The sequence below is a fragment of the Eleutherodactylus coqui genome, chromosome 4, assembly GCF_035609145.1.
Source record: "Eleutherodactylus coqui strain aEleCoq1 chromosome 4, aEleCoq1.hap1, whole genome shotgun sequence".
NCBI lineage: Eukaryota > Metazoa > Chordata > Amphibia > Anura > Eleutherodactylidae > Eleutherodactylus > Eleutherodactylus coqui.
In genome coordinates this window covers 224310374-224330348 of record NC_089840.1, presented here as the reverse complement: position 1 = coordinate 224330348, position 19975 = coordinate 224310374, and the positions used below count along the sequence as shown (strand labels likewise).

The following is a 19975-nucleotide window of genomic DNA, read 5'->3' as shown; positions in this document are numbered from 1 at the left end:
CACATAAAAAGATAAACAAAACATAAACTTAGTTATATCCAAATACATAGAATTGAATTCCCAATGTACACAGACGCTTATTTCTTCATTTTTTGCCTTTGTATTCATTTTTTGTTTACTATACACAGTGAATAATTCCGGAACGCTTATGCTGGGATGAGGTTTCCGGTCGGAGTGTGTTCAGGGATGCACACATCAGTAGTTTAGGAACGTGTTTGTGCGCATGCGTAGGTTGATAGCTAGTTAGCACGATGGTGGCGACGAGAAGAGGCACACGTGTAGAGCCGCAGGAGGAGGGAGAGACAAGGGCGGCGGAGCCGGTAAGGTTGGGAATGTGGAGGGAATCTGCTGACTGTGCGGAGTCCTCAGAGCTGCCACATACGTTTTGGATTGAAGTGTGATTTCCATGTTAGCCATAGGGCAGACATCCTAGGGGGCTGGGTCTAGTTATAAAGTTGTCCCCTGCCCTCAGGATAGGGGATACATTTATAATCAGTGGGGTGCGACCACTGGGCCCCCCACCAATCCCCTGAATGGAGGGGGGTCTCGCTTTTCAGTGGGAACAGTGGAGATTGGTGAGTACAGGCACACAGCAGTATCGGGCGCTTCCATTGGAACAAATAAATGGGAAGCGCACACCTTCACTTCCGTTCATGCGGGGATCTCTGAGACCACTGTCCTCAGGAGCATGGGGGTCCCAAAGATTGGACCCCCACCGATCATAAAGTTATACCCTATGTTGTGCCTAGAGGGTAACGTTATATCTTAGCACAACCCCTTTAACACTTTAACGACCAAGCACAGTAAATTTATGGTCCTGGGCTTTAATCCCAGCAGGTAGTAAAAATGTAGTGTGGGATTAAAACTTCTGCAAAGGAACAAGTCAGGTCCTTGCCTGTTAGTCACAGCTGAGGACCCTGAGGAGTATTATGTAGTGAAGTGTGAAAGCAGGAGTGTTTCCTCCACTATTCGACCCGATGATCATGTGACCACCAGGTTTCCCCTACCGCAGCAGAGCTGCAGGGTCCTAGCAGACCCAGATCAGCTGTTAGTTACTATTGTCAGTACAGGCAGATGATTTCCCCTGTAACTGGTGCTCTATGGATGCCACAGCTACAGTGGGAAAGTGTGTGTGTGTGTGTATATATATATATATATATATATATATATATATATATATATATATAGCAGAAGTGGTCAGAACTTCTTTATTAACTGATGTAGATTGTTCAAATTGCACATGTAGTTGGAGTGACTCTTTCTTTACAAATTTGCTACTCAATATAGCCTCCATTAAAAGCAATGCATTTGCACCACATACCTCTCGCTGTTGATGGTATGGCTTCATTCCAGAAAATAAAGGAGAATGACGCCCTTGTCATCCAAAAAAACAGTCGCCATGATTTCCTGTGCTGATCGCTGGCTCTTGACCTTGGAGAAGAGGTGTGCTGCCATTGCATGAACTGATTCTTAGTTTCTGGTCATAAAGATACGCCCATGTTCCATCCCATCACCAGATCGGAAAAAAACGTGTTCGTCTTTGAATGCTTCAAGCAGATCAGAGCGGACCTCCACTGTTGGAATCCATTATTGACCAACAAGCAAGAAAAAGATTCTGAAGCCCCTGTACAGAGGAAGAGTCACTCCAACTACATGTGCAATTAGAACAATCTACATCAGCTACTAAAGAAGTTATCACCACTTTTGCATTACTTTCGTTACGACCCACTGCACTGACAGTCAGGCGATCGTCGAAGGTCCACGGCGATTAACTATTAATCTATTCTGAGGATATGTCCTCAGAAAACCCTTTTAATTTCTGCTGGAGATCAGCTGCCGTAGATCATGCTCACATCTGTGCCGGAGGCTCCGTTTAGAGCCCCCAGTGCAGATCCAGCACAAAACGCTGGGGAAAATGGCACAGCGTGCTGCACTACCTTGTATGGTGAAACACCGGAGGACATGCATGAGGCTGGACAGACCCTATTTCATCAGTGGGGCTTGTCTGGTGCTATTTGGTTCAAGCATTTTCAGTCTTTTCTTTGATCACCTCCAAGGATACGGCCAAACGGAAAGTGATAGTGCTGCAGCCTTATCCTGGTCTTGTGCTGTGAAAGGGGCTTCTAGGGTTATTTTACACAGGACAACTATTACTCCTGTGCTTTCACACAGCAGCGAATGTTGTTCAGTGAGCTGAAACATAGCGACCAGTGATTACTGAGTTATTTCTTCTTCTCTACTCTGTCAGGTTCCATATTTACATGGGACAGCGATTAATCAAAATCGATCATTTGGGCGTTTTTTTTTTTTTTCCGGCTGATGGTTGTCCCGTGTAAAGCCACCCTTGCACGGACCAATGAATGGGTGCAGAATCTCATTTTTGAACACTCATTCCACAGTGTAAAGATACACAACAAACAACAAAGCGCTTTGATTCATCTGCCGGAAGGAGTTGGGAAGAGAAGTGTCCTTGCACTTAGCGAGTTCTAGGTTTACTAAAGGAGCTGGCCGTTTAGCCACTAGGCTGACTAATCAGTACAAAGTGTTAGAATTCTGCCCCCAATGTACAGGATTGAGTAGAATTAGTTTATTATATTTACTATTCCCTTTTTACGCTTTGTTCTTCTTGTTTAGTTATCACATAAAACATGAATACGAATGTCAAAATGATCAGAAATCTTATGGATACCTTAATGTTGGTTACAGAGTTTCTCACCACAGTTCTTTCTATGCAGACAATGGTGAAATTTCTAAAAACTAGTTGAAGAAGAAAATGGAGCAATTTGGTCATACATGATCAGCAGTAGATTGCTCCACTTAGCTTGAGGCCAGCTGCACACAAGTCGGATTCTGCATGCGGGAGCTGGCAGCGGAATCTGGCTTTGAACCAGGCTGTCGATTCCGCATACTTTCTCTCTTCTGTGTTGCGGATGACCGTCGGTTATGCACAATGCAGATTTTTTTTCTTTCAAATAAGTGTTTTTCCGTCGCTAGCTGATCACGCAGGTGTCCACAACCTATTTGTAATGTCAATTGCGGATGAGCTGCGGGTTAGTTGGCTTTCATTGACTTCAATGGAAGCCGTCTGTGCGGAGTCTGCACAAAAGTAGAACATGCTGCGAATTTAAATCTGCTCGCGGAAATCGCAATCACTATCCACTCATCTGAGCGGACATGCTAATGTTCTATTTTTGTCAATGGGTGCGGAATACTGCGGTTTTCTATGACTATTACGGATTCCACAATTGAAATCCAGTCGTGTGCAGCCAGCCTTGTAGAGATCCTGTAAGTTCCCTAGGACTTACCACCAGACGTGTCTCGTAGAGGCTTCCCCCCTCTTTTCATTTCCATGTCACCTGTAGCTCTCTCCTGAGTAACGTGTGCTGCCTTCATCATTAGGGTGCACTCAATTCCACTTTTAGCAGACCCTGAAGTTGAAAGTTATTTTTTTGTAATGAATCGCGTTCTATGTAACAAGACTCCTTTTATATTTGTTTTATTTTTTTATTTTCAGACACCTGAGAAGGTTATTTCATCACCTTCCCTAACGCGGACCCGAAGATCTGCTATAATACATGGACAGACTGGTGAAAACGGCACAAATGAGAGTAAATCTGCAGTTGCAAGTCGAAGCCCCCCAGCGATACACGGCACACAGATCACCACCAGAAGTAGGCATAAAAGTGGGCAGTCAGATGTCTCTGAAGCAGAATCTACAGCCTCCAGTACTTTGAGAAGAAGATCTTGCAATACACAAAGCCTTGAACAACTTCCAGACTCCACCAGAGAGCTGAGGAGTCGCCGGATTGTTCTAATCACTGAACCTATTGTTGAATCGAAAGACGATGCAGAGTTATCTGATGCACAGTCAAATTGCTCCTCTGTTGCTATAACCCCCAGGAAAAGGCAATCTGAAACTACCACACGTTCAGTCCCTACTAGGAGTCAAAGTTCACTTTTAGTATCAGAACTTACATTTGATGTTACAGGCGCAGAATCAAATTCTACTCTTGTTCCAGGAGTGAGAAGCATTGCTACAAGGTCTACAAGGAGCTCTCGTGCAAGACGGCCGTCATCCTTGGTCAGGGAACCTGAGCAGGACCAAACATCTGATGCTGAATCCTGTAGTTCTGGAATTTCTATACAGCCTCTTGCTAAACGGTCAAGCAGGAGAAATAAATCAAATTTACAGTCAGATGAGGTTGTGCTAGTCAATGAATCTAATAAAGATGATTATTCAGAGCAAGAGACTTCTAAGAAACAGAGTCCTAAGAGACATGTTGTGAAGTCAGGTGCCCAATCTTTAGTCGGAGAACAGAATGTTTTGTCTTCCTGTCGTAGGAGTTTACGAAGTCGATCAGCAATTAAGAAAGATGTTATTTCTGATGATGAGCCTGAAAGTAGTGGTACCATAAACAAAGTTCTGGATCTAGAAGAAGCAGAAGTGCAGGAAAACTCTGTGACGAAAGATGCTGACGTGCCTGTGGAAGCCAGTACTGTGCCAGCCGTACAATCTAGTGAAACTCGGCCAGAAGAAAATATTATTGCAGACCAAGTGCTACAACCTTCAGAAGATGAAGAAGCTGCTGTGGAGAAAAGCATTGCTGCAAATGATGAGGATGCAACTGAAGAAACAAATCAAAGTGTGCAGAGAAGTGCGAATATGCCTGGAAGTCCGAATATATGTTTGGTTATTGATAGCAGTGACAGTGAGGGATCACAACGCCGTGAAAATAAGGGAGATGGGCTATTTGTAATAAACAAAGCTGCTGGGGTAGACGCCAGTAAAAAGTATATCCTGGAACATGAAACTGATGATAAAAATTATGCAGGTGAGAAAAGGGAAACCATTATGTTGGATGAAGATGAGGAGGAAGATGATGATATTATAGAGATAGAAGAGGAGGTTGTAGATAAAGATGAGGAGGGTGAAAAAGGAGCATCATCCGGGTCCGATGATGAAGAGGAAGATGAGACTAATATCGAGGTAAAAGGGGACGACGACAATGAACTAGTAGAAAAATGCAAATCCAAAAAAGCAACAAAACAGCTACAAGGTGTATCGGGAGACGGGTTATTTGTGATAGACAAATCTCCTGGGGTGGACTCCAGTAAAAAGTATTTTCTTGAACCCGAATATGAAGGCGATGAGGTTGATGAAAAAGGGGAATCATCCAGGTCGGATAAAGATGATGATGAAGAACATGAGAACGGTATGGAGGTGGAAGAGAAGAACGGCAATGAACAAGTTGTAGATAAACACAAATTTAAAAAAGCATCAAACCAGCAGCGGCACAATGTATCTGGAGACGGGGTGTTTGTAATAGACAAGGTTCCTGGGGTGGACTCCCGTAAAAAGTATTTCCAGGAACCCGAAGATGAAGACGATGAGGCAGATGATAAAGGGGATTCATCCGGGTCGGATGAAGATGATGATGAAGAACATGAGAATAGAATGGAGGTAGAAGAGGAGGACGACGATGAACAAGTTGTAGATAAACACAAATTTAAAAAAGCATCAAAACAGCAGCTACAAGATGTATCGGGAGACGGGCTGTTTGTTATAGACAAAGATGCTGGGCTGGACTCCAGTAAGAAGTATTTCCTGGAACCTGAAGATGAGGTTGATGAAGAAGAGGAAACGCCAGAGTTGGATGAAGATGACGATGATTTTATTGATGAGGATGAGCCGGAGGATGAAGAGGAAACCTTAATAAACAGACCTAAAAAAGGATTGTAAGTAATGTTTACAACATGTCTCTGGTATGTTTACATGGAGGGGAAGTTCAGCTGTGGAAATTTCTGCATAAAAACTAGCGTCAAAATCTACACTATGGGCGCAGATGCTGCCCAGGAACTGCCTGTGTATCCACGTCTGATTTAATTAGCTACAGCACTCCCCCTAACCCCGAAATACATGACTGTCTGCGCACCTCAGCACAGCGCCACGCTGCAGCCTCTAGTGAGTGCCAAGCTGCTGATCATGTGATGCAGAAGTAGAATCACCTGACCAGCGGCTCGGCGCTCACTAGAGGCTGCCAGGGGGGGGGGCTGTGCCCGGGGTACACTGACAGTGCCATGTATTTCGAGGTGAGGGGGAAGTGCTGTAGCTACTGAAATCGGCTGCAAATATGCAGCTGATTCCTGGTCAAAATCCACATTGACGGTGCAGATTCTGATGCGTTTTTTGAAATGCAGAAATGCTGCGGAGTCTGCAGCGAAAATTCAGCAGCATTTACTTTGTGTGACCATACCCCTAGTTGCGCTAATTAAAGTGAACATGTAGTGTTATAAAGTCTCCAAATGAATGGATTAGTGATGAACTGTACGCGCTGCTGCTTTATTCATTTCAATGGGAATGCTGTATATAGCGGATTTAAGCGTTCCGTTTTCTCTGGCAGTTCCATTGAAATGAATAGAGTTTGCACTCATGAGCACTGCCGCACTCAATCAGGGACACTCAGAAACCTGTTCCCTTGCTGGTGGACTTTCTTTCTTTCCTTGAGGTGCTCAACAGAGTTTCCACAATAACTCTATATGAATGGATCCATGCGATTTAGAACTGATACCATGACAAAGTTCCTGAAAGTCTGGCAACCATGGATTGACTGCCTAGATGTTCCGGGACTACAATAGGATATATCGTCTACCTAATTACCATCATAATGGCTAAATATTTCTATGCTCTATAGACACTCCAGGAGTTTGACATGGATTCTTGATGACGAGTTGTTTAATTTCCCCTGTTACACCCCACCCCACCTTCCCACGCCACTGTGTGTTTCTATAGGCGAATGTACAGTGACTGTAGGTGTACAACAAGTTCGTTAGGAACAATTGGCCCCCTGCAAGGGGATTTAAGAATGTTATAGCCTATCACAAAATCTGTTTAAACTAGAAGGGTTTGTTATGGCAGATATGACTTTAGATGCTGTGATCTGCATGAGTCTTTTTTTTTACGTCAAGGTCCCTTTTCATCAGATTTCCCCCTTTACTAGTTCAAAGCTTTAGTAATACCATATCAGTCTGATACATACCGTATTATGCTTGGTACTTCCAGACTTATTTTTAAAGTATCTTTTAATTCTGTTTTATTTCTTTGTGCAGTGCGTTGTCCACCAGTATAGACACAGGAATCAACCTAAAGCAGATGGGGGGCCTATATATCAACTTCGATGCAGGAAAGCCAAATCCTGGTCCAAGTTTACTTAGCAAGATGAAGAAGGAAAGTAAAAAGAAAGATGAGGTAATTTTTTACATATTATGCCTGTAAAACCGCAATTCTACAGTACTATCCTAAATGTGTTTACACGCATGGCCTAGAGATGCCAATAAAGGCCCATTTACACGTAACGATTATCGCTCAATTCATTCAAACAGCAGAAAATGAGCGATACGCGTTACATGTAAACACAGGCATCGTGTGCTTTTCGCTTGAACTTTAAGGTGAGCAAAAAATCTGTGGTTCAGCTACTGAGAGATAAAGCAAACACATTTATCTCTCAATAGACTGCACTTTGTCCTACCCATGGCATGTTTACAGTAGCCGGGAGATAATGTAATCTGCGAGCAGAAAAATGCAGCTGTTTGCACAGCTGGATGTGTGATTAAACACATGCTGGGCTCTGCAAACGGCTCCTAGAGGCCCTTTTACATATAAATGAAGATAATAGTGTTAATGGCTATTAACACTTTATGCAAAACGATTGCTCAATCTGTCAGTCTTTTGAAAGATTCTTTGCATGTAAAAGGGCCTTAAAAGACAGGAAAGGTAATAAAAAAATGTAACTAAGACTTTGATTGTCTATTATTTTGTGCAGCATTAGAATGGTATTGATTTAATATGACCCTCTCTTCTTGTAAATGTGACCTCCCAGTGTAAATTACATAACCAGGTCATAAAAGTCTATTGGGGTGAAGCCAACCTCTGCATCCCTCTCCATTATGGACATCAAGTTCCTTATGTTTCCGGTTGGACTGTTGGGTCATTTTTACACAAACTTGTCAGTTATGCCTGAGCTTCTCAGTTGGATTCCATACTTGTCCTACTTCTATAACCAGTCTAAATCGCCGGTCATACACTGTAATCTGTTTTCTGAGGAGTCTTACTGAATTACAGTCCTGATGAATGTCCCATCTACAATCTGTATAGTCCTAGAAGAACTAGAGTGTACGTTCTGTACCAAGTTCTCTACCTGCACTGGACATCACACAAATAACTGTTTTGCTTATGATTTATCATATGGGAAAGGATTTAGTTTGATCTCCGGTTGCTAGATTTTTCCATTCTCTTCCAACGCACTTCGCTTTCGTCCTGTGTATTTTCCTTTCCATACACGGTGGAAACGTGCATGTCTTAATCTGAGTCTATCTTTTTGTGTCTTTAGCTCCTTCAGAAAAGTGTCATAACGCCAGACTTTGAGAAGAAAGAAAGCGTCCCGCCATATTTAGAATCTCGGAACCAACTGAAAAAATTCCGCAAGGTAAACGCTCCATTCAATGTGCCATCGCTGTGGATGGGAGAAGCATTCCCGCAGTGGGGAGAAGAGGGGAACACCAGGCCCCCATTCTTGGGATTGGTGTGGATGTCACCGATTTTGAATAAATCTCCCATCTTATCTAGAAGTTGATTCTGCTCCAACTCTTAAGTGCTCCTTTTTAATGTGTCTATAGTCCTATGCAGGGGAATATGAGAGTGATTATGTCATAGTTTCTGCTTCGAGGTGATACATATTTCAATTTGGTGTTTTGCAGGAGCAACGTGATAAAACAAGTGGAAGGGGATGGTTTGAAATGAAAGCTCCAGAATTGACGGACGAATTAAAGAACGATCTGAAGGCTTTGAAAATGAGATCTGCGATGGACCCAAAACATTTTTATAAAAAGAATGATCGCCAGGGCTTTCCAAAGTATTTCGAGGTATGGAATAATAGAATACGTATTCTCTGCTCAGTCACTAAGATGACACAGTATACTAATATCACATCCTTGATGAGGATTAGTGTTGTCAGACATGTACATTATGGGTTCTTACCCCAATTGCAGTTATTTAGTAACTCGTTATATTGATTAAAATAGCTGTTGAAGCTTTTATCTTCCTGATATGTAAGCTCTTTTAGCAAGGTGTATGCTGCTATGGTTGATTTAGGGAAACTTTCTGGTAGGTGGGGCTAAGAGCAGGAAATGGTATAAAAGTAAGGGGGTAATAATGTCCTGGTAAATACACCACCATTCCAATCATCCCGTCTGGGCCTGTGACAATAGCGTGACATGCATCATTCACGTGACCGATGCAGCCAATCACTGGCTTCAGTGGTCATGTGCCACATGGACATAATCAATGAGGCCAGTGATTGGCTGCACCAGTCATGTGAACGATATAGGTATCATTTTCATCGCAGGATCGGTGGGATAATTAGAATGGCAAGATGTTTAACCGAGGAGTAATGGTTGTTTTTTTTTGTTTGTTTGTTTGTTTTAGTTCTTTTTGAAATTTTTAATACAGTTTACTGTTCTTAGCCCATTAAAAAATAATCCTGGATACTCCTTTAAGTAGCATACTACGTGTATAGGCCTGCTGGTATTGGAATATAAATTCTGAAATCTTAAAATATGAATTGGTTTAATGTGACTTTTAGCTTACTTTATATGGAATAGTTTTTTTTTTAGAAACTCTGTTAACATTAACAGGCATTTTAAAATGGCCGAAGTGTTATTTGTAGTACATTTTACATTTCTTTTAATGTCTTTTTTTTGCCTAAAGGTTGGTACTGTTGTGGACAACCCCATAGACTACTACCATTCCCGGATTCCCAAGAAGGAGAGAAAGAGAACCATGGTGGATGAACTTCTTGCAGATTCTGAGCTTAGGAGGTAATCTTCATTCTTTATAGATAAACCCTAGACATGTTTGCATACTACTAGAACATACTTTTTTTTTTCTAATGATGTGAGGCTAAAAAGAAGAATTTACTTACCTGTCCGAACGCTGCGGACCTGCCCTCCGTCACGGCCGGATCTTCTTTCTGCAGCCTGGCGGATGTGGTCGGCACACCGGCAGCGTGCCGCGCACATGCGCCGGGCACTCCATTCTTCTTTTTTTAAAATTTATTTATTTATTTTTTTTGAACTCCTGCTCTCACACGCGCGGAGAGCAGAAATTCAGGCGCGGGTGTACCGTGGATCCGGACGGCTTCCATAGGCTTCAATAGAAGCCTGCGGGAGCCGTCCCCGCGAGAGACCCTCATGAAAATGGAGTATGTCGTGGTTTTTTTCCCGCACACGCAATCCGCGGCTCAAGGGGAAAATTACATCTGCAGGTATTTTAACTACCTGCAGTTGTCCAGTGCATCCCTATGGGGCGCGGATCAGCGTGCGGGAAAAATGCTGCGGATTTTTAATTTTTTTTACCGTTGACATAAGGCCTTAAAAAGCCTATGCAGGTGGGGGTCAGATCTATAGATAAACCCTGTAATCCCTTCTGCATTTCAACTAGGAAGGTGCAGTTGTCATACACTGTGTGTGGGGGGGTGTTTGTCTGTAAAAAGAAAACTCAGCCATATTGACTGCAGGCCCATTTACACGTAACGATTATCGCTCAAAATTCGTTTAGACCAAAAATGAGAGATAATTGTTACATACAAACGTGGGCATCATGCACTTTTCGTCTGAACAATGATTTTAAGGTGAACTTAAAAACCATGGTTCAGCCGCAAAGATAGTGTCTCTCAATAGACAGCATGCTGTGTTCTCCAGCTTGAGAGATTACATTGCAACCTGCCAGCAGCCCACACTAGAACAGTGCAGCTTGTGCACAGCTCTGCAAACCGCTCCTGGAGGCCTTTTTACATGCAAATGAAGATTATAGTGTTACTGGCCATTAACACTTTATGCAAAAAGATTGCTAAAACTTTCAATCGTTTAAAAGATTATCTTTGCATGTAAATGGGCCTTAAGCCCACAAGGCTGAGAGGGACTAACTACTGTGGATTGGTGGAGTACAGCCTCAGACTACACGGTGCACTGGTATTTGGGCTGTACGGAGTGTAAGAAAGTCCTCCTCACATAGCACCACCACTTCTATCTCTCAGCTAATTGAGGAAGTATTTTAGGTAAAGGGTGATGTTTTGTGAGGTCTTTATATACAGCAGTTTTGTTTCTGTTGCTATGGCTTACACATCCTTAAAATAACAAACTGAAAATGGGAAGCGTACAAAATACATCTTTATTTAACCACTTGTGTACCGACCAAAGATTGTAAATGTTCATGCAGATATTTGTTTTGCCAAGTTGAAAGGCAACAAGTTTGGATACGCCTTTAAAGGACGACAGATGGGTTGATGCAACACAATTTTATCAATACGATAATTTAACAGAGGTATATAAAATAGGTGACATGAAGCTGGTGATATTACGTACACTTCTTGTAATAATTCTTAAACAATAGTAACATCAATACTCGCATCCCAAGAGCCTTATGTATACTTTATCTGCATCAATCGGAGAAACAGCAGTGAAGTCAGAGAACAGAGGACCTCTTGGGAACCACACTGTGAGAGGACGTTCCCATCACAGGTCCAAAATACTTCTCACTCTCCAAAACCTTCTCCTGTCTTTTATAGTTAAGGCCATTTTACACGGGCCAACAGTCTTTTAACCCCTTAGTGACCACCCATACGTGTTTTCACCCCCTGGTCGGATCGTATTCGTGAGGAGAGATAAAATTATGTACCTAAGGCCCCCGGATTTATCTGCAAACCTTGCCACGGGGTCTGCGCATGCGCCCATTGGGGGTAAAACGTTTACTTAAAATTAGAGATGAGCGAACGTACTCGGATAAGCACTACTCGTCCGAGTAATGTGCCTTATCCGAGTACCGCTGTACTCGTCTTGAAAGATTCGGGGCGCTCCGCTGCTGACAGGTGAGTCGCAGCGGGGCAGAGCGGGCGGGAGAGAAGGAGAGAAAGATCTCCCCTCCGTTCCTCCCCGCTCTCCCCTGCAGCTCCCCGCTCCGCAGCGCGTCCCGAATCTTTCAAGACGAGTACAGCGGTACTCGGATAAGGCACATTACTCGGACGAGTAGTGCTTATCCGAGTACGTTCGCTCATCTCTACTTAATCCATCATTCAGCCACAGAGAGATAAAGTGTCTCTCAATAGACCGCATGCTATGTTCGCTATAGAGTTGGGAGATTACTTTGTAACCTGCAGGCAGCCCCAGGAGAACAAAGCAGCTGTGTGGACAGCTGGGTGTGGGATTAATCACAGGCTGGGCTCTGGAGGTCCTTTTATATGCAAATGAAGATGATGTGTTAATGGCAATTAGTGGCCATTAACACTTTATGCCAAAAGATCACAAACTTTCAGTCGTTTGAAAGAGCTTTGCGTGTAAATGGGCCTTAATTCTATAGCTTATGGTGGTAGAATTACAAGACAATGGTGGTACTATGTTCAGATATTAACATGGTTCCAGTAAGTCTATAAGACTAGGTTATACAATCCTCATAATTTATACATTGAACATGCATGGCTGTTCGAATACTAGATGGAGGGCAACAAATAACCAATTACATTTTCACCACAACATTCCCCCCTTTCCTAGAGCTAGCGCACTCTTTCTCTCACTTTCCTCTTACTGTCTGACAGTTGAGATCACAGAGCTTTACCTGGAGACCAATCAGCTTGGTCATCCAGGCTTGTGATCACTGTGGCAACCAGTTATGGGGAGACGGTACCAGGGCTGTCGAGTCTGGAAGACAAACCTCCAACTCCTTAATGTTCCCTGACTCCACAGCCCTGCAGGGAACATACAGGGGACTCTTGATTTATGCAAAGTTTATTGAGAGTTTAGGTATGATTTTACTTGCCTTTAATACTGTCTTTCTAGCAGTTCTGGGATGTATGCCCGCTGCTCAGCGATTTCTTCTGGTCTGTAGAGGAGGAGCTTAACTACTGAGCATGTGCAGAACAGATTAATCTCAACTAAAATCCTTGAAGAAGTAGCATAAGGATACCTAGTCTTTATCATTATGGTCAAGAGAAGCCTGATAAGTTTATCAATATATGGAGGAGTTGGGGAAAATTGAGAAGTCAGATGGTTGGCTTACCAACTCCACCGCTCCGGCATATACAGACCTTACACAATAAGGGTATGTTCACACGGCGGAATCCAAAGCAGATTTTTTTTCCACATGGATTCCGTATCTAAAACCACGGCAGATCCCTCCAGCATCGTATTTCTGCTGCGTGTTATGCTACAGATTTGCACCCGAATTTAGCTCTGTCAGTGGGCAAAATCCGCAGCAGAAATTCTGCATGTGGATTTTTCCTATTGACGGGGCTAAATGCGCGTGCGAATCTGCAGCAGAAATACGAAGCTTAGCCTATTTCTGCCACAGTTTTATAGGTGAAATCCACGAGAAAAAAAAGAATTGTCATAATCCGCTGTGTAAACCTGAAATTGTATCTGGAAGAGGTCCCAATAAAAGGGAGACTCAAAAATCCACAAGGTGCTCCTTCATTTCGGAGGCCTGTGTTTGAGGTATGCTGCACACATTCCCTGCTCTATGCAGACGGGGCTTCGTAATAAACGCTGCCCTGTCACAGGCATTGCAAAGGGGCAGCATTTCAATACGCAGGCCTTCAAGGGCTCAGTATGAAGCGCAGAGAGAGAGAGCATGCAACGATTTATTTCTCCTGTGTTTTATACAGATGTCCCCTCGCAGTTCCAACGCAGGTGTGAATGGAAGAATGAAAGCCTATAGACTTTCATTGCCTCCATTCACTGTGTGTTATGCACAGGAAATACGCATGCGTAATATGCAGTGACCATATGCCTGTGTGAACGAGCCCTAATACCGAGATTTGTGTGATAATTCTGGAGGCGATGCAGAAAAAAAGTTTAAAACTTAAGATCTGCAAAATAGAGGTGTCTACATTTCACCTCCCCTTTGCTTTAATTGTTGTGAAACGCCTAAAGCTTTAGCAAATGTCCTAATTGTGGTTTTGAATACTTTTAAAGCTGCTGTTTTTAATAATGGGGTGATTATGGGGGGGGGGGGGTTGTAATACACAGGCCCCTCAAACTACCTTTTAAAACTGAACTGGTCTTTTTGAAAAAATCTAGTTTGAGAATGTTCTTCCAATTTTGAAAAATTGCTGCTATATTTATAAGCCTCGTAATGTCCACAAAATATGAAGAGGAAGGTTAAAAAATGATGACGACGAGCAGAAAATTGCAAATAAAAAAAAAAAACTGGAAAAATCAGCATTTTTCAAAAATAAACTTAAAACACAGACTAGGGATGAGCGAACGTACTCGTTTCGAGTAATTACTCGATCGAGTACCGCCATTTTCGAGTACTTCAGTACTCGAGTGAAAAGTACTCGGGGTCGCCGGGGGGCGCCGTGGGTGAGTGGGGGGTAGCAGCGGGGAACAGGGGGAGCCCTCTCTCTCTCCCTCCCCCCTCCCCACTCCCTGCTGCAACCCCTCACTCACCCACGGCGCCCCCCGAATTTTTTCGCCTGAGTACGGAAGTACTCGAAAATCGCGGTATTCGGGCGGAAAAGGGGCGTGGCCGAGCACATTCGCTCATCTCGAACACAGACCAAAACTTAAAAAGCAACATAAAGTGACCTGTTAGATTTGAATAATTTGGCATGGGCACGCAGGCCAAAACTCGCTTAGGTGGTAAGTGGTTAAAAAAAAAAGTCACAGAACATAGTGATCATAATGCAAACCACTGCACTAATTAAACATAGTTTGTCATAGGATTATGGGAAGTTTCCAGGACTACCTTATCGTCCTATCCTTACTTTAGGCCATCAGGATCGAACTCCTCTGTCCCTTTAATCATCTGATCGTTGGAGATCCTGAACTGCAAATCCTTGCCGATCAACTGTTGTTGACCTAAAATGGTCCTAGAAAACCTTTTTAATGTCGGAAAATGTATTTGTGGAGTCATGAATTAGAATCATAGAATGGTGAAGTTGGAAGGGACCTCCGGGGTCATCGGGTCCAACCCCCTACTCAATGCAGGACGTTGGACCCGATGACCCTGGAGGTCCCTTAAAGGAGAGAAACGCTCACTTGTCACGATTCACAAAGTTTGCTTTCTATTCCCTAAGTTTCTACAGAGGTGACACCACTCATGTCAGTGGGTTATGTGCGCTGTTGTAATTTGCAAAATGTTGTTGGTGCCCCGGCTATCTGGCACCCGTATGCTCTGCTCAGCATTGTCTTATGTTTTTGTGTTTTTCTTTCTAGATATAATAAAAAGAAGTTCAAGGAGATCATGGCAGAAAAGGCCGCCCGCGCAGAAGGCAAGAAGAATAAAAAGAAGAAAAAGTTCCGGACATAATTTGTTCAGTTTTCTTTATTTCGAAGTTACAGTCACTCTTACCCCACAGAAGGAGACTGGCAGCATATACTAAGCTTGTAACTAAACATGAAGACAGAAGACATTTGTACTTTACAAACTCATTGTAAAAAAATCTACACCTAGATCATTGTAAAAATCCTATTTTTATACATGATAACTGGAACCAATAAGTAAAGCCAAACCTACAGCTTAAAGAGGTATTCGCACCACAGCAAGGTATCCCCTATCTGCAGCATGGGGCACAGCTTGCTGATCAGTGGGAGTCCAACTGCTGGGCTGGCGGTCCCATTGAAGTGAAGGGAACAGAGGTGTGAATTCGTTGCTGCACACACTTTGGGATGCATCAGGGCTGTATTCTATGGATCAGTGGTTGTTCTAATGGTTGGACTCTCACTGACCAGCAAGTTTTCCTCTCTCCTGTGGTTGGGTGTCAACTGTAATGACCAAGATTAAAGATGACTCTGATCCCCGCAGTTTAACCTGTTAGATGCCAGTCAGTAGTGATTGTGGCATCTAAGGGGTTTGACAAAGGGAACGTTGCTCCAAACAGCACCCCCAAGCAATGCTATCATGGGGGTGCCAATAGGTTCTCATGGCAGCTGGGGACCTAATGAAGACCCTGTAAGCCTGTTATCTCTTTGCATCTGTTAGGCCCTGTCAAAAAAGGCCTTATTAGGATGCCTGTCAGTGTTATGCTGTACAAGATTAATTATTGCAATAAAGAAGTATTGCAGTCTATATCATATGAGAGATCATGGAATTGCATGGTCTAGTTCCCTAATTGGGTTAAAAATGCTATTTTTTATTTTTTATTTTTTTTTTTAGAATATTTAAGGAAAAAATATTTTCTTGTTTATAAGAAAAGATTCTTTATTATGTAAAATTAAAAGTACACTTTACTGATCTTGTCATGTCTGTATTTACCCTCAATTATTGCACGCACTGAACATCATGAAAAACCATGCCAGACTTTTTTTTCCCCTCTTCTATTGCCCCTGAAAAAGTTAATGAAGAATTTAATTTTTGCAATCGAACACTATGGGCTGTATTTGCTGTGGCGTTCGGAGGTGGACGCCTGCTGCGGACTCCGCAATGTAAATACGTCCGTGTGCAGGAGGCCTAACCCACAAAAAAACAGCTATGTTGCTGCAAAAATATAAAAGGTATGGCTGTAAAAATGCAACAAAAATTGTTGCAACAGGCACTGGACTTTCAACAAACTTTGGATGAATCAATAGTAAAGTCGAATATAAGAAACTTGTTAACATATCTCACCAGAGAAAAATACAACTTCCTCTATTTATCCGAATCAGTTCACACACTCTGGAAAATTGCTAAAATCTGTCTAAGTGGATTAGATGGACTCCTAGCTCACTGACAGATCAGAGTACATGCAGCATATAAAAGTCCATGGAAGAGGCGGGAGAGCCAAGTGAGAGAAGAAACGGGGATTTGCTGCCGTGTGTCAAATCCCACCCATAAATCCACAAACCTGACATGCCGATTTTGATACAAAATTGAGAATGGCAGAATTCTGCCAGCAATCCTGCATCAAAGGCCGCATTTAGACGTGCAGAATTTTCTGTATGGCAAATTCTGCTGAAATGTGCGTAAAAGGATCCCATGCCCGGCCAGCGTCTGTCAGAAATGCGCAGTACAGACTTTTTCTTTTACATGTTGCTTTTCCCACGTCATCGCCTAGCGATGATACGGAATCCGCAACTTTTCCTGCAATGTCATTGTGGATCTAACAGCTTCTATTGACTTCAATGGAAGCTGTCCATGCGGAGTCTGCACAGAATCCACGAACGGAAAATTGCAATCTATTTCCGCTCGTGGAGATAAAATCGCGATTTGCCATAGCATGCCATGGGCTGTATTTGCTGCGGAAACCGGAGACTGACTCCCGTTCCGGATTCCACAATGCAAATCCACCTATGTACAGGGTGGCCATAGTGAGAGGTCACCAGGGTCTCCTCTATGTACAATGTATGGGAGATGTAACAGCACTCTCCTCACACCAGGAATTGGATAGACAGCCTGCAAAGGGGAAAACTGATTAAAAAAAAAAAAATCATTTTTTTAAAAATCGTAGTGACCCTTTAACATAAATAGTCAGATGTAACAGGCTGGGCCACTCCTAAACAGAATGGGTATAGGTGAACTATTTTTTCTGATCCTGTGGAATAAATACACAGTTGGCGTACCTGATGGTTAGATGTTGGTTTGATTTCCCACCATGTTGGCACGCACTCAGCTCTGCTACACCCTTGTTTGATTTCAGGGCTTTTCCAATAGTATTGCTCTGAAGTGTTATGGCCCATTTAAAAGTAACGATAATCGCTAAAAATTCGTTCAAACGATGAGAGCAATTGAACGATTAGCGAGCGAGCCAACGATGATTCTCATGCTTGCTGTTCGCTTATTGTTCATCGGTCGATCGTTTGCTGTTTTACATTGAACGATTATCGTTCAAATTCGAACAATCTAGTGTTTTGGTTTTTTTTTTCGTTTTAATGATAATCTTTATGTACACCTTTTGGCATATATCCTGTCACACCTGCCGGCCCTGGACTGGAGATACAATTCAGTGAGCTACGCCTCGAGTCTGTTTAGCAAAGAGCAGAAGTCGCTGTCCTCCGTAGTCTTGCACCCTACCTGCGTGCGTCACCACTTCAAGTGATTGGATACAGGTGTGGCATGCTATTGCTGCAGAGAAGCGAACTGAGACATGTGCCTGTCCAGGGGCGTAGCGATATCCCGCAGTGGATCTCCACGGCGGGAGCCGCTGGAGGGGGGCAGGAGACAGCTGACGGTTCTCCTCACTGAGTCTATCTGACAGATGGGCTCACTGCGGGGAATTGCGAAAAAATCGTAGCATACTGCGATTTGCCACATACGAGCGGAGAATCTCTATGATTCTCCACTCGTGGACGGGGGGGGGAGCATGCACTGCATTCCCCGCGGCCGGATTATCGCCGTGGGGAGCGCAATAAAAATTCGCCCGTGGACAGGAGCCTAAAATGTTTTACATCCTGGATCATTCCTTTAAGGCTGCCCAGCGCAATCCGGCTGTGACCCCGGCCAGAGATTCCGCGTATCTGTCACTTCTGCATTGTGGATGACCGTGGCGGCTGACAATAGGTCATATGCAGTACAGATTTTCACTTTTTTTTTTTCCTTTCAAATCTTTGTATTTCCCACGGTATCGTACCTGCGCCCCATCTGCAATGTTAATTGACTTCATTGGCAGCCGTCCGCCTGTAGTCTGCAGCAAAACTCAGCATGCTGCGATTTAAAAAAAAATATATATATATTTTTTGTCCTCCGCTTAGAGAATAGGCAATTTTCAGAAAACTGAACGACAAGTCGTTCCGTGTAAACAGGCAGTTATCACCTATGAATGACTGGAGGCGAGCGGGACAGAACGATCCCCGGCGCGCTCCACCTCCATTCAGTCAGCGATTCTTAGTTCTATGTAAAAGCCCACGAACAATTATTGTGGGGGCGACATGTTGGGCATCTGTGGCCAACAGATCATCCTGTGTAAAAGCACACTTCGGCTAGCTTCACACGGCTGAGCGTGATATTGGGCCGTGAAACTCAGCCCGCTATTGCGCTTGGATATGTGGATACAACGCATTTGGGGGATTCAGTAGGAAACCTCGCATCGCGCACTGTGCAATCTGGCCTCATTGAAAACAATAGGTTGCGAGGGAACTCACAAAGATGGGACATCCTGCAATTTTTTTTTCACATACTGTGATGCCTAACACAAAAACACTTTGCATCTGTGGGAAATTCGCATGTTGGCGAGTGCGATATCATTCTACGTTTCACAGCTTGCTTCACATGACCGTATGCGTATTTGCGGGATAAGCAATGCTTTTTTGAGTGCGCGTCGGCGTATTTTACTGTACTTTTTACTCCCACCTGTTCATTTGTGCTCGGTAGACAAAGATGCCTCGATTTTAAATGGCTAATTAGTTCCATATGTGTTCTTTTTCCAGCAGAATTGCGCGGTGCCTCACATATCTCCTTGCGTGTTGCATGTGCATTTGCGCCCCCCCCCCCATTGACTTCTATGGGGAACTGCTCAGAAAACTAGAGCATATTCTTAATTTTTATTTTACTTTTTGCGTGACCGAAATGTGTGCACGAAATACAGAAATCAATGGGTTCTTTTTTCTTACGTATTGCGTGCACAAATACGCTTAGGTGAAGCCGGCCTAAGTGCTGCGGAAAATCTGCCCCATGTCTGACCTGTGTGAACATAACCCAAGTCTGCTACGTTACAGGTGCTTGCAGTATGGAGATAAGTGTCAGGCTACACCTGCAGTCCAGCCAAGCAATCATCTGTAAGGTCGGCTTCACACAGCTGTAAGCGTATTAACACGCACATTTGCACGATGGCCATAGCGCTTTTGCACGTGCGCTTACATATTTATTGTATTTTTTGTGCGCACATGTCCTGCATATTTGCAAGCACAAGAACCCACACAAATATATTCCCATTGATTTCAGTGGGCAGCTAAATTTAATCTATCTAATATGTGTTATCGTGCTCAAATCTCACAAAAATGAGATTGATTTGAG

General features: G+C 43.3%; 1 protein-coding gene across 1 annotated transcript; it reads left to right on the top strand.

The window, feature by feature from the left end:
- Window positions 1–199: 199 nt before the first annotated feature.
- DNTTIP2 (deoxynucleotidyltransferase terminal interacting protein 2) lies at window positions 200–16129 on the top strand. Its single transcript, XM_066600781.1, has 7 exons — window positions 200–320; window positions 3515–5736; window positions 7108–7246; window positions 8388–8483; window positions 8755–8919; window positions 9764–9873; window positions 15265–16129. Exons 1-7 carry the CDS (start codon window positions 252–254, stop codon window positions 15356–15358), a joined length of 2895 nt encoding a protein of 964 aa, XP_066456878.1. The 5' UTR covers window positions 200–251; the 3' UTR covers window positions 15359–16129.
- Window positions 16130–19975: the final 3846 nt, after the last annotated feature.